This window comes from Arachis hypogaea, chromosome 17 (assembly GCF_003086295.3).
Source record: "Arachis hypogaea cultivar Tifrunner chromosome 17, arahy.Tifrunner.gnm2.J5K5, whole genome shotgun sequence".
Lineage (NCBI taxonomy): Eukaryota > Viridiplantae > Streptophyta > Magnoliopsida > Fabales > Fabaceae > Arachis > Arachis hypogaea.
In genome coordinates, this window is record NC_092052.1 from 108,912,198 (window position 1) to 108,927,679 (window position 15,482).

A 15,482-nucleotide genomic window follows, 5' to 3' on the forward strand; every position below is an offset into this window, starting at 1 on the left:
GTTTACTTAGTTCTAGAGTAGAGATAGATTTATATGGTCCCTTACTAGGTTGAAATTGCTTATACTCGGTTTTAGTTGCTTTGATTTAGTTTGTTGCACTTTAAGATTCCTTGCATGTTAAGTTTAGTAGTTTAAATTCTTGTTTATGACTCCCAACCCCGGAATTCTAACCAATATTGATGCACATGTTTGCCCATTTTCTTTAGGACGACCCGAGACCAATACTCTCGATTACTTTATATTAGGGTTGACTTTGTGACAACCAAATCAAAATTTGGTCGATGGGATTATATGTTGGTTTAGGACTATACTATGACATGATCTTTATTGATAAAATCTAGACCGACCATAATTTTGTCCATCAAATTTTTGGCACTGTTGCCGAGGAATGGTTGCAACGTATGCTTTCAAATTGGTTATGTGAATATGTGAATATTGTAGATAGTTTACTTGCTTTTATTAATTTGTTTTTAGTTTAGATTTCCTTTAATGTATGAGCTATGAATTCTAAGTTGAATGACTCAGTCTCAACTGAATTTTAGCTTAGCCGAGCTTGATCCTGAAATTGAAAGAACCTTGTTACACACTCGGCAAGCTAGGCGGCAGTTGGATTACACGGCTAGTGCTTCGGCCTCTCTTGAGGAACCTTCCGAAACACTAGACGGAACTGAGAGTGACTTAGAGTCCACAACTTCCTATTTCTCTGTTGGTACTACTGATACATCTTTGTATCCTACAGGTGAAAACTACATAGTGGAGCTACGTATGATCACCTTGCACGAACAAGGAGCACCAGATGTCATTCTTCAACCGTTGCAAGCTAGGTATCCGAATTTTGAGTTAAAGAATAGTCTGATTAACTTGCTCCCTAAGTACCATGGACTACCGGGCTAAGACCCCATTAGGCATTTGAGAGACTTTCAAGTAGCTTGTTCTACGGCTCGAAGGCATGGTGCCGATGAGATTGCTATCATGGTTTTTGCTTTTCCCTTCTCTCTTGAGGGGTCGGCAAAAGAGTGGTTCTACTCCCAACCGGATAAAGTGGTGACTGAATGGGACTTATTGAGAAGAGAGTTCTTAGACAAGTTCTTTCCGCTGGAGAAGACCAACTACATCCGGAAGAAAATTTCTGGTATAATGCAAAAAGACCAAGAGACACTCTATGAATACTGGATTTGATTCAAGAGGTTGTTGGAATCTTGTCCACATCATAGGTTAGACACTCACTTGCTCATTAGCTATTTCACTGGAGATCTTTGTGCAGCGGATAAGAGATTGCTCACCGCCTCTAGTGGTGGTTCCCTTTCTAAGAACAAGACAGCGGCGGAAGCATGGAGTTTGATCAATGATGTCGCCGAGGCTACACAACACGTGAGATTGAAGAACAATTCTCCCAAGAGTGTGGTGGAAGCACCTTCCGAATTGGCTTTGACTAAAGTGCTTGGAGACATGACCACTCTCCTCACAAAAATTTGTAAGGAACAAAAGGCATTTCACTTAATCCAAGCCATCCAATCCCCACCTCAAATCCTCTAACTTGAAAGACCTCCTAGAGTATGTGGTTTATGCTCTAGTACCGCACATTACACCGATCAATGCCATCAAGTCCAAGAGGATTACACTCTCGCGGTAGCCAATGTGAACTACAATAACCGCCCACCCTATCAATCTCAAAGTCAAAACAATTACTCTCATGGTAATAATTCCAATCAAGGGTGGATGGACAATGCTCAAGGGAACAACCACAATCAAAGATGGAACCAAGGCAACTCATCTTCTCATTATCATAACAACAACCAATCTTCTTCCCAATACCACAACCAAAACTACCATAACCAACCATACCAACACTCACAACAAAACCAAAATAACAACCATAGATACTAAACGCCTCACTAAAGACAACAAACCAATCAACCCTCTTCCTCTTCCACCAACCAAGGTGATGACTCTAACCGTGCACTCTACCAAGAGCAAGAGAGACTTAGGGCTATGATGGAGAAACATGAAGAGAACAATAGGACTCTCAATGCACAAGTTAGAACTATGAGTGCTTAAATGTCCTCCATAGCCGAGATTCTCTCAAGGTTGACCTTACCTCCTACCAACAATACCAACACCAACCAAGCCTCTAGCTCATCTAACCTTCCTTCCCAACCTCTTCCAAACCCAAAGGGTAGTATCAATGCAATCACCTTGAGGAGTGGTACAATGCTTGAGAAAGTTGAATCCAAGCCCATCAAGTTGGTGGAGGATGTTCCTAATGTGAAAGTTGGTAAAATAATGGAGATAGATGAAAATGAAAAGGAGAAAGAAGTTACAAAGGAAGAAGAAGAGCAATTGAGGGCCAAGGAACGAAGCGGAAGAGCAACTTAGAGGAACAAATTCCTATACCTTTTCCTACGTTAGCCAAGAAGGCCAAGAAGCATGAGGAGCTTGATCCCAACATAGTGCAAATCTTCAAGAATGTGGAGGTAACTATTCCACTCTTTGATGCCATACATCAAGTTCTAAAATATGCTAAGTTCCTTAAGGATGTGTGCACTTATAAAGAGAAGATTGGTAGACTAGGGATAAATCTATTAGGTAATTCTGTTTCTTCTGTTATGGATGATTTTTCTGAAAAATATAGTGATCTCGGTCCTTGCTTGGTATGTATGATTGGTGAGATTCAACTTAAGGATTGCATGTGCGACCTAGGGTCTTGTGTGAGCATTATGCCACTCTCAATTTATGAGAAGTTGAACCTTGCACCATTGAGGCGATCTGGAGCTAGGTTTGCGCTTGTGGACAAGAGTATAATTTTAGTTGTGGGTATTGCTGAAAATGTATTGGTGAGAATTCAGGACTTAATCTTTCCAGTGGATTTTCATATCCTAGAGACACCACCCATTGACTCAGATAGGCCAGCCTCCATCTTACTTGGGAGGCCATTCTTGAAGACATCCCGGTTTAAATTAGATGTATTTTCGAGAGATTACTCATTTGAAGCCAAAGAAAAGGTGGTGAAGTTCAAATTGGAGGAAACCATGAGGCAACCTCTAGAGGTACATTCAAGTTTTGGTTGTGACATTGTTGAAGATGATGTGATTGAATAATACTTTGGGAGTCATGATGAGATAAGTGTCAGTAGGAATTTGGGTATAAGAGGACTTAGCAAGGAAAAGGGAAAGGATCCATGACTTCCATATCTTCAGGGAAACAAGGCATCCAACCATGGTTTAATCGACAAGTGGAAGCATCTCCCCTTGAAGGACACTCTTACCAAGGCCAACAAGAAGGACAAGATGGATGTCCTTGAGGATGTTCCAAAAAGATGATCTCAAGCTTATGACCGTCCAACTTAAGGACGTTAAAGAAAAGTGCTAGGTGGGAGACACCCCACCATGGTATGATCCTCCTTGTATATAGTTTCTTGCATGTAATTTTAGAGTCTTTGTTTCATTTTATGATTGTTTGATTTTGTGATTGTTTGATTTTGTTGAGTTGTTTAAGCATGCTTGATTTTGTTTGATTTTGTTCTGCTTGTTAGAGTCTTCATGAGGATTTCATTAATCTTGGTATTGGTTAAATTGGCAATTTTGAAGGAAAAAAATGCTTTATCTTGAGTATTGCCTGAAATTCTAAGTGTTTTTGAAGTATCTAGTTTGAATGAATGCCAAAATTGTGCTATAATTGTCTCCCTCATGTTGTAAAAAAAAAAAGTCGTCCCACGCGTGAGCATGGACGACGCGTACGGGTCAATGGTCATTTTCGCAAATCCACGCGTGAGCGTGGGCGATGCGTATGCGTCGTTTGATGATGTTGTAACTCCTGGTATAAAAACCAGAGAGTTGCGCGAGTTTTGTGCTGCCTTTGTGCGAGGAGCACAATCTCACCCGACGTGTGCGCGTCAGCGCACACGCGTACGCATCCCCTTCCATTTCTGCTCTCCACGCGTAGGCGTGGACGACGCTCACGCGTCACTTGTTTTCCTCTCTTCCACGCGCACGCGTGGACGAGGCACACGCGTCATATGGCTGACGCGCTAGCAGGGCACGCTGCCCTGTTTGCTCCCATTTCCATTTTCTTTCTTCTTCCTTCTCCTTACCACCTTTTCTCTGGCAACTACCACCGGTGACCACCACCTCCGATGGTCCCACATTTCTCTCTCCTCTTTTATCTCACCTCTTTTTCTCTCTTTCTCTCTTCCTTTTCCCATCTATACTCAATCTCCCTTTCTCCTCCCTTCAAGGTTGCATTTCTCTTCTTTCTCTTTTGTTTCTCTTAAATTTTCTTTACTATTGCATCTAATTACTCTCCTCTCTTTGTTTTTGGTTGAATTTTAACTTTGTTGTTCGTTTATTTGTTTGTTCACTCTTGGTTCTTTTTCTTCCTCTTTATTTTCTTGTATGGGTGTTGAATCTCATTTACTTTTTTTGAATTGGTAGATTATTTCATTTCTCTTAGCTTGTTTGTGCTATGGTAAATGACATTTTATTTTGGGGCATATTCCCCTTAAACCCATCAATCTTGCTTGTTATTTACATTTTGCACACCAAGTGTTTATGAAAAGAGCCAATGACATCTTTGGTCATTGTTAACCTTTCTCTTTCAACTTGGTGTCTCTTTTTCATAACACTTGCACTACATGAGCATTGGGCATCATTTCCATGATTTTTCATCATCAATTGTTCATTGTTTATAGTTTTCATGCTTGTAGCATCATGTAAGAATGAGTGGTTCAATGCTCTCTAACCGTATATTCTTCCATTTCTATAAGTCATTGTCTTGGAGTTAGTTGAGCGAAAGATTTTCCTATGACCCCCACCTTTCTTGCATGTGCTCATCATTGTTGTTATTGATGCTTGAGTTTATTCTTCTCATGCTTTATACTTGCATGCCTCTCTCACTCTTACATCTCACGCTAGTGATATGCCTCTATGATTATATCGTTGTCTTGCGTACATGTTGCAGCTATCATGTCTTCAGCACACTTTGCTCCTTTGTGGCATTAATCTTCACTTACATTGTATTAATTCTATTTTTTTTCTCTCTCGGAGCTTAATATTTTTCTCTTTTCCTCCTTTTTAGGATGGCCACTAAAAAAGAAAGGAAAAGACATCTAAAAAGCCGTCTAGAAAGAGAGCAACTCAAAGAACAACCGTCAAGGTGCAACTTCCTCAAGGGCCAAAACCACTTTCTAAGCGGTTAAAGAACTCTAGCTGCATTGATGAGGCGGTAAAGAAAGTTCCCGCAAGATTCACCAACCCACCTATGGCGGAAACCGACACTTCAGAGTCCAACCTCGAATCATGGCAAAGAAGTAATCAAGAGGTAAACTTGGAGACGTCCTTGTTTCACCACCCTATGGCCATTGCGAGTAACACTCCCGGACCCACTCTATTCATCATTAATGGCACGGAGGACCGTGCAAATTTCTAAGTGTGGGGAGGTCGTTTACCGACTTCCGTAGGTAACAACCCTTCTTTTCAACACCCAAATTTTAATGTTCGTTTGTCAATTACGATAATTTACATTGCATGATTAGTTTTTGCATTTAAACACTCTTTGCATGGTAGTTGCCTCTTGTTAGGACTACTTGGTTAGGGTGATGATTTCTTTTCAAAAAAACTATTTTTAGGGCACCCTACCAATTTGAAAATTTTTTTTATGTTAAACTTGCTTGAAGGAATTAATTTTGGAAAAGGTTTTGAGCTAAGAACACAACCATGTGAGTTTTGAGCCCGATTACGTGGTTACATCATATAACCACTTATTTCTATTCTTGTGTGCATAGTTCTCTCTCTATGATTGCAATCCTTGATTTGTTTGATTCTATAAATCCATTATTTTGTGTATGAATACATTTATATGATTGAGGCCATTATTTCAATATCTCACTTACCCAAATAGCCTTAATCCTTTTATCTACCATTGTCAACCAATTTTGAGCCTATGTTAAACCCCCTTTCCTTTGTTCTTTAATTTAGCATATCAATACCCCTAAGTGAAAAACAATAAAAGTCCTCTGATTTGGATCCTTGATTAGCTTGGGCGAGTGAGGGTGTGTGTCATTTAAGCGGGGGGAAGCTTGGGAACATTGGTAGAGGTAAAAGTGTGTTTTTGTAGTTTTTATTGAAAATATTGGGAATTGGGTGCATACTCATGTATTGAATGTTTGAACCATATGCATTGGCATCGTTGTATATAATTCATCAGAAGAGAAAAGCAAAAGAAAAATAGAAAAAAATGTAAAAAAATAAATAGAAAAATAAAAGAACAAAAAATATATAGAAAAAGAAAGCAATAAAAAGGGGACAAAATGTCCCAAGGCGAAGCTAATAATAACCAATGCATATGGATTGTGACTTAAAAGAGAATGCATGAGTGTGTGAAAAGTGAATGAATGGGTAGTTAGGTTGTGTATTAGAATTGTATAGGTTGTTGTGTGTGTTAGGTGAGAGCTTAGGTTAATCAAGGATTTAAATTTCAAGCTCACTTGGCCATATATGCATCCCTACCCTTACCCTAGCCCCATTACAACCTAAAGATAAGCTCTCATGATGAATGTATGCATGCATCGAATAACTGTCGATTGTTAGATGAAAAACAAATATTGGAAAGCATGATTAGAGGAGAATTGAGAGATCAATCCTATACACTTGAGCGACTAGAGCGGATACACTTCCGGTGAGGGTTCGATGCTCAACTCTTTGTTCCCCGCTTTCACAAGCTTTCCTCTTGCAAGTTGTTTACACTCTATTTTGATATTTGAATTAGTGAGTTTAGGAATGATCATATCACCTTGGCCTTATGCATTTATATGTGTTCTTGGAAGTTGATTCACTTTTGACCAAGTAGATAGAAGCATTTGCATTAGTTTCATCCATGTAGGTAAATTGTACTTCATAAACCCCATTCTCCTATGTTCTTTGATCTTTTAATTTTTAGTATGAGGACATGCTACGTTTAAGTATGGGGAGGTTTGATAAACCCCAATTTTGTGGTTTATCTTGTGTAGAATTTGGAGGGTTTTATCAATATTTTCCGCACTTATTCATATAAATTGCATAGTTTTGTGTTTCCTTCCTAATTTTGCTTCATGATGTAAAACATGCTTCTTTAACCCTAAAAATGCTATATTTTGATCCTCTTCTATTACCATTCGATGGCGTGATGTGTTTGCTAAGTTGATTCAGGATCTATCGGTTAAGAATGGTCTAGAAGGTGGAAAGGAAGCATGCACAAGTGGAAGGGACATAAAGAAAGAAGCTTTGGAGAACTGGAGGCGACGCGCACGCGTGGCTGACCCGCACGCATGGATTAGCGCAGTAGTGAACGACACGTACGCATGCTTGACGCGTATGCGTGACTCGTAGAACTCAGATGATGCGCACGCATGGCCGACGTGCACGCGTGACGCCGAGCACGTGACTTCATTAAAGAAATCATGGCTGGCGATTTCTGAGAGGCTCCAGGTCCAAATCCAACTTGATTCTGCATGGAAAAGACCAAGGAAACCCCTACTTCTCTCTAGATTTAGTTTGTTTTTGATCTTCCTTTGTTGAAATTCTGAATTGGGTCTTGTTAATTTTACTTAATTTGAGTTCTCTAGTTATAATTTTGTTTAGATCTTGTGTTTTCTTGTTATTTCCCTTTTTATTCTCATATTATGAACCTTGTGGATCTTGCATTTCTATTAGTGCATTTATATTTTCTATGATTGATAGTATTAATTGAGTTGTTTTCTATTGATAATTGTTAGTGGGTACTTGTAATTTCCAATTAATTTGCAATTTGAATATGTCTTTAGTTAGTGCATACCATGTGTTTGATGAAATATTTCCTTTGATTATGGAGTAGTTTTCCATACTCTTGGCTTAGGCTAAAGGGATTGGATGAACTTGAGTCATTGGGTCGAATTGATTTGGTGATTTAAGAACCCTTAGTGGTCAAATTAATACCCATTGACACTAATTTACTATTAAGTCCATTAGTAGTTGGATTAGGACTTATGAGTTGAAATTGATCAAGCCATTTGACATACTTCAAGCATAGAAGTAGACTTAATGAGCTTGGTTCCTCATAATTGTCAAGATATGGTTATTAGACAAGGATGGTGACCCCAATTCCTATGCCTAGCCAAGAGTTCCTTTTATTATTCATATTTGAAACCCAAAAATCTCAATTTCTTGATTCTTGTTAGTTAGTTTAGTTGTTTACTTAGTTCTAGAGTAGAGGTAGATTTATATGCTCCCTTACTATGTTGAAATTGCTTATACTCAGTTTTAGTTGCTTTGATTTAGTTTCTTACACTATAAGATTCCTTGCATGTTAAGTTTAGTAGTTTAAATTCTTGTTTATGACTACCAACCCCGGAATTCTAACCAATATTGATGCACATGTTTGCCCATTCTCTTGAGGACGACCCGAGACCAATACTCTCGGTTACTTTATATTGGGGTTGACTTTGTGACAACCAAATCAAAATTCAGTCGATGAGATTATATGTTGGTTTAGGACTATACTATGACATGATCTTTATTGATAAAATCTCAACCGACCATAATTTTGTCCATCAGAAATCAAGCATTTTTTAATAGTAAAATACAATGAATGCAATACATAACTGTATCTAACGCCCCCCGACGTGGACGCACCGTCATCAAGTGCAGTACATGTCCTGCACGTGTGGCTGGACTAATGATACAATTCACACCTCTTCTCTGTAATCTCCTCCACATCATACTTGTTGTTACGAATCCTAGTGCTGACGGGCCGACCTCTTTTAACTCTCGTTAACCTAGGGTTGAACCGAATACAAGGCCCATCATATGATGGTCAGTCATCCTCGTGACCAATGGGTATGAACTCTGATCTGTAAGCATTGAAGACATTGTCCATGCGATACACCTGGGTGTACATAAGCCTTCCAATCAAGCCGTGCATGTGAGCATGCTACCAAACCTAGCAATGACTCTCTGATTTTCAAGTCAAATCTTTCTGCACGGCGCCTTGTAACCAAAGTGATTCTCCATAGCTCCTTACAGAACTCTTATGCTGATGGTTGCGTCTACTTTGACCATTGTGAATATGTGCTGAGCAATCACCTTCGAGTCCAACTTTTCATGGTCTTGGCCCATTAATGTTTGCATGCAGGTATGAGGACTATTGTATCTCCTTACCTCCCATTTTTCCTGCTTTCAATGATAAGATATGTGTATGTTCCATTGAAAATCAGACACAAATTGAGTGTACTATACAACATACTTCAATTGGTCACTCTCTAGTATCTTATACACCACAACCATTCTAATATTATACATCTTAATTGCCATAATAACTTCCTCCTTGTTTTCATACTGTTGCCCAATCTCAAACTCATTGGTGGTATCATCCTTGGGGCCTCGTTGACTTAACAAATAATATGGAGTTATTGCCTAGAGATTCAATGTGAAAAAGTAATCGGGCTGATCATATGGTCGAGAAATTTCTGGCTATGTCAGCACAATTTGTATGTCACTGAAGTAGTTCATCTCTTCCTCCTCCTCATTCGGATTTTTCATCGATTTAGCCTCTACATTTTCACTGTTATCAAGGTTAACTTGATAAGGATTCATCATTGGATCTCTAATTGCAGAACTCTCATGGCTTTCGAAATCTACTTGCATCATATGATTATTAGAATTCTTGACACTTGACCCCTCTTGATTACCTTCAGTAGCATATTTAGGTCAACAATTGTCGTTCTAATATTTTTTTCTAATTGCCCCACTTAAGAGGGTATCATCACAATTATCCAGAGAGGTCCCTCCACACAAGCCGACTAGAAAAATAAATAACTCCAACAGATGGACATTTGTCTAACAGTTGTACCAGATCCTTATAAGACATATGTTCTCATCATCATGTAATCGATACCTAATTCACACAAAACATAAAATCTTATCAAAACCATCATCAAATAATAAAGTAATAATAACAAGTGTAATCTATGAATAGTACAGGTATAACTTTTATAAAACATAGTGTTATCTACTTCTATCGGATATTTATAATAGAATTTTTTCATTCTCTTCATGTGTTGTTGACCAATGGCGTGCACTACTAAATTCTTCAATGATGTTAGACTTTAGATGGTATATATGCAAATATCAGTTAAGCAGAACTAAATATAATAGATCCATCTTGATCATATATTATTTCACCATCATAATAAATAGACAATAATAAAATTTCAAATATTTTATGGAGTAAACAGAAGATGAAAAAAAGTCCAAACATTTTTGTGACCGACCAACTTCGGTGCAATTTTATTTTGGAGCCGACTCAAAGTTCGTCGAGGAGTGCGGCGAACTTCATGTAATGTATGAAGTTCACGTGAGGGGGCTGTGAATGAACCTTGTGAAAATGACGAGATTCGCCGACGAATACGGCGAACTTGCCCAAGCACCAAAAAAAATTAGATCAAAAAAATAAAGTGAGATTTATTTCTCTTGGAAAATAAAATATTTTTATTTTATTCCAGAAAAATATACAATTACACATCGTGTCTCAAATTAAAATTCACAAAATAATAATAAAAAAGAGTAAAATATTATTTTTATCCCCAACGTTTAAATCGTCCTATTTAAGTCTCTAATATTTCAAAATCGTCTCAATGTTGTTAGGAATCTATTAAAAGAATTAACGGCGGCACAAAATTGAGACGATTTTATAACGTTAGGGACAAAAACTGTAACAACCTGTATTTTTGAAACTTCTATTATAAATTATTTATCTCATATTTTATTAAATTGAACCATTTATTTAAAAATTATTTTATTAAATATAATCAATTTAATTTTATGATTATTGAAATTTAAATTACTTAGAATTATTATATACATAATTTTATTAAATGTGATATTTTGCATAATTGAAACCAGAATTTCGATATATATGAATCGTAAAAATTATCTTTGAAAGTAACAAAAGAAATAGTATGAACATTATATAATAAAGATATATAATTCCTAAATATTATAATAATAAAAGGTATATAATTCCTTTCATACGAAATAAAGTATATATTTAATATTATAATACTATACGATTGTGGTTCCTCAAGTTAATGCGTGTGTATATATACATAACCAAAAGAAAGAAAGGAAGGGTGGCTTGTCTACTACAAAAATCAATTTTAGCGGCCATTTATTTTATTTTTAGCGGCAATAAAAATAGTCACTAATACATTTATCGGCAATTAGACATTAGTCGTCTTATGCTTTATCGCTAAAAGGTTATAGCGACAATTATAACATTTGCCGGTAAAGACCTTTTTAATGGCCACAAAAAGTATATAATTTTTAGCGGCCATTTTATTGGCAATTTATATGGCCACTAAAACTCATTTTAGTAGCAATTTATATGGTCATTAAAAGTATTGTAATATTATTCACCTTTAGTTGCCATTGCTATTGCCGCTAAAATCTTAATACTTTTTTATTTATATTATACTCATTTTTTTTAAAATAATGAACTATCTTTTTTCTAAAATTTCAAAATTATCTTCACCAACAATTATTATTATTGTGCATAACATAAATATACTAAAACTAATTACTACAAAATAAAATATTTCATTAAATTTAAAATATTAACATACAAATTTCTCTTGAAAAATAATAAATCATGTTACAAATCTAAACAAAAAAATACTGCCAGCTTATAACTATGTTACATTAATATAGCAATTCGAGTGTTAGCAATGATCTAAAGTTACATCTTTAAAAGTAGCCTAGCTTTAGGTTTAAGCAATTGATCTAAGAATTTAAAATAAACATGATGGCATAAACATGAGCCCAGGAGCATTCTCAGAAATAGCTGATAATCGATATTCACCAGGCACAACCTAAAAAACAAACAAACATGTTACATGTCAGTATTAAGGCAGGAAAAATAACAATTCGGATCCATGAGTAATACTTGTAAACTATTGCTTTTTAAGAAAATATACCTCGAAGCAAAATCTTCCATTTCTATCTGTTTGCTTCTTTTGTGGTTTTACATTCTCGGGTCCATGAGTCAAAGCCACCTATTACAATTAACAAAAGATTAGCTTTCATTAATAATTTGACATGCGAATATCACTGTAATAAATAAATGACAGAAGCATACCTTGGCTTTCGGACTACCACTAACTGACCTAACTAAGCCACAAAGGTCATATGAAATGGCATTAATGTCTTCTATTGAAGCCATATTTGGCAAAACCTGATCATGAAAGCAATCCTTAACAAAAGTGCTATGATAGCAATGGTATTCATTATACAAATTATCAATGCTAAATTTCATGCTTTCATCAACAATTGAGAATTTATTTATCATGATACCACTAGAGCAATCGATTGAACTAAAATAAATCTAATATGATGTTATTGTTATAATTTACCATAATTCTCCAATGTCCTGAATTTGTAATGCTCCTTTTTTGCTTCAACGGTAATAGAGCTTCAAAAGACTCTAATTTGATACCTGATCAAGCTTATAATATCCTTGATTATCCGTAATAGAACTTTCATGACCATCCAATCATCCACTATGATTTTAATACCCTCCACTCCCATTTCATTTCCATCAACCACAGGGTCTCCAAGAGAAAATCCAGTTACCTGCAACTGAATATGCAGAGCAGCAAAGCAGAGAACTAAAGGTGAAGTAACACAAGTGTGAGAGATTGTCTCCAAGGTGTTTGGGTCTAATTGTCTATATAATATGGATAAGTATTATAAGAAAGAAAGCAAACAAAATTATGAAGACAATTTGCAAAACTGGACATTACATTTTTGGATTGTATAAAATATTTGTAAAGGTCAGACTATAGGCTAGGGGAGTCAACTTGCAGTAAACAACTTTAACTATTTGCATCAGAAAAGAGACAACACATGGATAATTGGATATTGATCAAGTGTCACTTCTAATCAGAATGACCTGTGAATATTTGTCTTTATTTCTTTTAAGGGCCTTAAATTTTATGTTCAAATGTTATAATACTCAACAAGACACTTGTTTCCTTTTACTTTTTAATTAAAATCATTGAGAGAAAAACTACAGTTCTAGTTATTTATAAATGTAACATTTCAAAAACAATATTACTGAAAATTCAGAGAAAGAAATAATCCATTCATACGACTGATTCTTTTGAGCACTTATATGTAAGTGAAAAGTGAAATAGATCAGTAAGTTTGCCACTAATAGAAAGAAAACTACAATACCTTTGGTGGCAAGTGATTAGATATAATGCATTAGTCCTTCTTAATATGGACTGCAAAGACATACCAGCCAGTTAATGCATTAGTCGTTCTAAAATGCATTAACAATTTAAGCACCAAACTGACATATACTAAAATTAATGCATGAGGCAGGCTTAGTGTAAATCAATAGTTTAGTATGCTTTTGAAGGGTTAGATTCTTAGATAGGGGTTTTGAAACTATATATATTTCACTTGTAATCGTTTCTTTTTGGTTGAATTCCTTAATGAAATTGTTATTCAAGTTTATTTCAAAAACGGTGGACTTTGGATAGGTGGGGAAGAAAGATGATCCATACTCCATACAAGTTGAAAACAGATATGATGTCATGATCATAAAGCATAAAGGTTTCTAGTAACAACGTTAGTGTTGGACCTTTTTCTTCAGTACTGACATATTTTTTTATGTTATTACGTTTTGGAATCCTTTTTAAAATAAATATAATATTTTCTTTAAGAGATTACTTGTAATTCAAAACAATATGCATACTATTCTATCTTAATCATTAGGAAAACCCAGCAGGTTTTAATCCTAAGTTTTTATGCATGTCTTGAGAGTTGTAAAATTTTTTCAACAATCAAAAATGAGTTTAGGCGATTGGTTTAAGACATTAATTTTGTATTTGTTCTTATGTTTAACTGACTGGACAAACTTTTAGTTCGCAATTCATCAAACACATGGTAAGCATACCAACCCAACAAGTATAGTTTAATTTTATTTATTATGATATATGATCAAATCTAAAAAGTATTAGTAGGGATAGGTTGCTTGTTTACCTCGTTGCAGGATCAACCAATCTAAGCAGAGAATTATTAAACACAGCTTTTTCTCCTTTATATAGTCAATAGCTAAATCATCTCCCAAACTTTTTAACAGCTCCAAATTTCTGGTGCTTGAAGTGGCAAAAACTCTTGAAGCCTCACAAAGAGCAAACAAAGCAAGCAACGGCGCCGAAAGTAACAAAACACTTCGATTTCAGCTTGATCTATCAAATTCATTAGGATCAAGCAAGCAAACAGCAAAAGTAATAACATAGAGAGAGAATTACAGACTTCTGAATATTCAAATCAAAATAAAAAAATAAAGGGATAAAGACCTACTGGTGGCGACGATATTAGGCGTCTACGTGCAAGAATGGTAGCGGTACAAGCAGCAAAGGTGTGGTGTTGTGACGAGCAGCAACAGTGGCTGAAAGACCTTGGTGATGTAGATCTAAGACAAACAAACGATAACAGTGATGCAGATCTGAAGCAGATCGAATGAAAACGAGGTCCTAGGAATAGGATGATGGACGGTGGCTATCGGCGATGGCAACGGTTACGGCGGTGGGGATCGGCGATTATGGACGGCGACGGCGGCGATATTTTTCTTTCTTTTTCAGTTTTTTCCTCTCTTTCCCTTTTTCAATTTGAATTATGAGATAAAGATAAAAAAAGGTGATAATAAAGTTTAACCAAAATAATGGTAATGACCGCTATAATAATTTAAAAAAAAAATAAAATTAGAAGAAAAAAATGATAATTTTCTAGCAATAGTAATAATGGCTACTATAACATATATTAATAATGGCAAATATATAATTTCCGCAAAAACATAACTTAAGGAATTAGTAATTATTGTGTTATTGCCACTAAACTTTTGTCGCTAAATCACATTTTTCTTGTAGTGTGTATGCATATATACATATATATAATCATGACACATGTTTTCTTTTATTTATTAACCATGACACCAAATACACTTTAATACCACAAATCCTTATTTATTATCAATCAGCCTCTAATAACCTTTTCTTTTCATTCATCACCAAATGAATTTGAGGAAAAAAGAAAGAAAGGGACCGAGAAAGAAAAGAGAGAACCGTGACCTTCCCATGAGTTTTTGACTTCAATTTCTTGTGATCCGTAACTCTAATAAAAAATCTAATACGATTAAAGTGTTCGTATTTTTCTCTTCTACACGTTGACATCACTTTTGTTCGATAGAAATTGACAGTAACGTAGCTTTCCCTCCCCTTGAATTCGGCCAATTAGAGTTCTAAGAGGCATAGATGATTTCTAATGTCTTCTTCTTCAGCAGCTTGGTTAAAAAACTTCTCCAGAGTTTCCGTTATTTTGATTTCATACGGAGGTACGGTTTTCGTAAATTTTCGTTGATTATATTTATATTTGATAAGTGAATTGATATTGTAATTGATTATTGATTGA

At 35.8% G+C, this 15,482-nt stretch overlaps 1 protein-coding gene across 7 annotated transcripts; it reads right to left on the minus strand.

The window, feature by feature from the left end:
* Positions 1 to 11,583: 11,583 nt before the first annotated feature.
* Positions 11,584 to 15,008, minus strand: LOC112764555 (uncharacterized). 7 transcript variants are annotated; one of them, XM_072223210.1, is made up of 7 exons: positions 14,376 to 15,008; positions 14,052 to 14,260; positions 13,239 to 13,288; positions 12,416 to 12,641; positions 12,142 to 12,237; positions 11,981 to 12,058; positions 11,584 to 11,875 (listed from the first exon to the last, which is right to left on the minus strand). In XM_072223210.1, exons 4-7 carry the CDS (start codon positions 12,416 to 12,418, stop codon positions 11,795 to 11,797), a joined length of 258 nt encoding a protein of 85 aa, XP_072079311.1. In that variant the 5' UTR covers positions 12,419 to 12,641; positions 13,239 to 13,288; positions 14,052 to 14,260; positions 14,376 to 15,008; the 3' UTR covers positions 11,584 to 11,794. The 7 variants fall into 7 exon arrangements, with proteins under 7 accessions (XP_072079311.1, XP_072079312.1, XP_025666007.1 ...); XM_072223211.1 differs by having other exon boundaries at positions 14,372 to 14,808; XM_025810222.3 differs by lacking the exon at positions 13,239 to 13,288 and having other exon boundaries at positions 14,376 to 14,736.
* Positions 15,009 to 15,482: the final 474 nt, after the last annotated feature.

Bases quoted from the DNA above. Each gene is read 5' to 3' on its own strand.
- LOC112764555 (XM_072223207.1), bottom strand. From the start codon at position 12,351: ATGATAAATAAATTCTCAATTGTTGATGAAAGCATGAAATTTAGCATT. The intron at 12,059-12,141 runs GTATGCTTCTGT...TAATTGTAATAG, and splicing joins GTGGTAGTCCGAAAGCCAAG to GTGGCTTTGACTCATGGACC. The intron at 11,876-11,980 runs GTATATTTTCTT...TTTGTTTTTTAG, and splicing joins ATGGAAGATTTTGCTTCGAG to GTTGTGCCTGGTGAATATCG.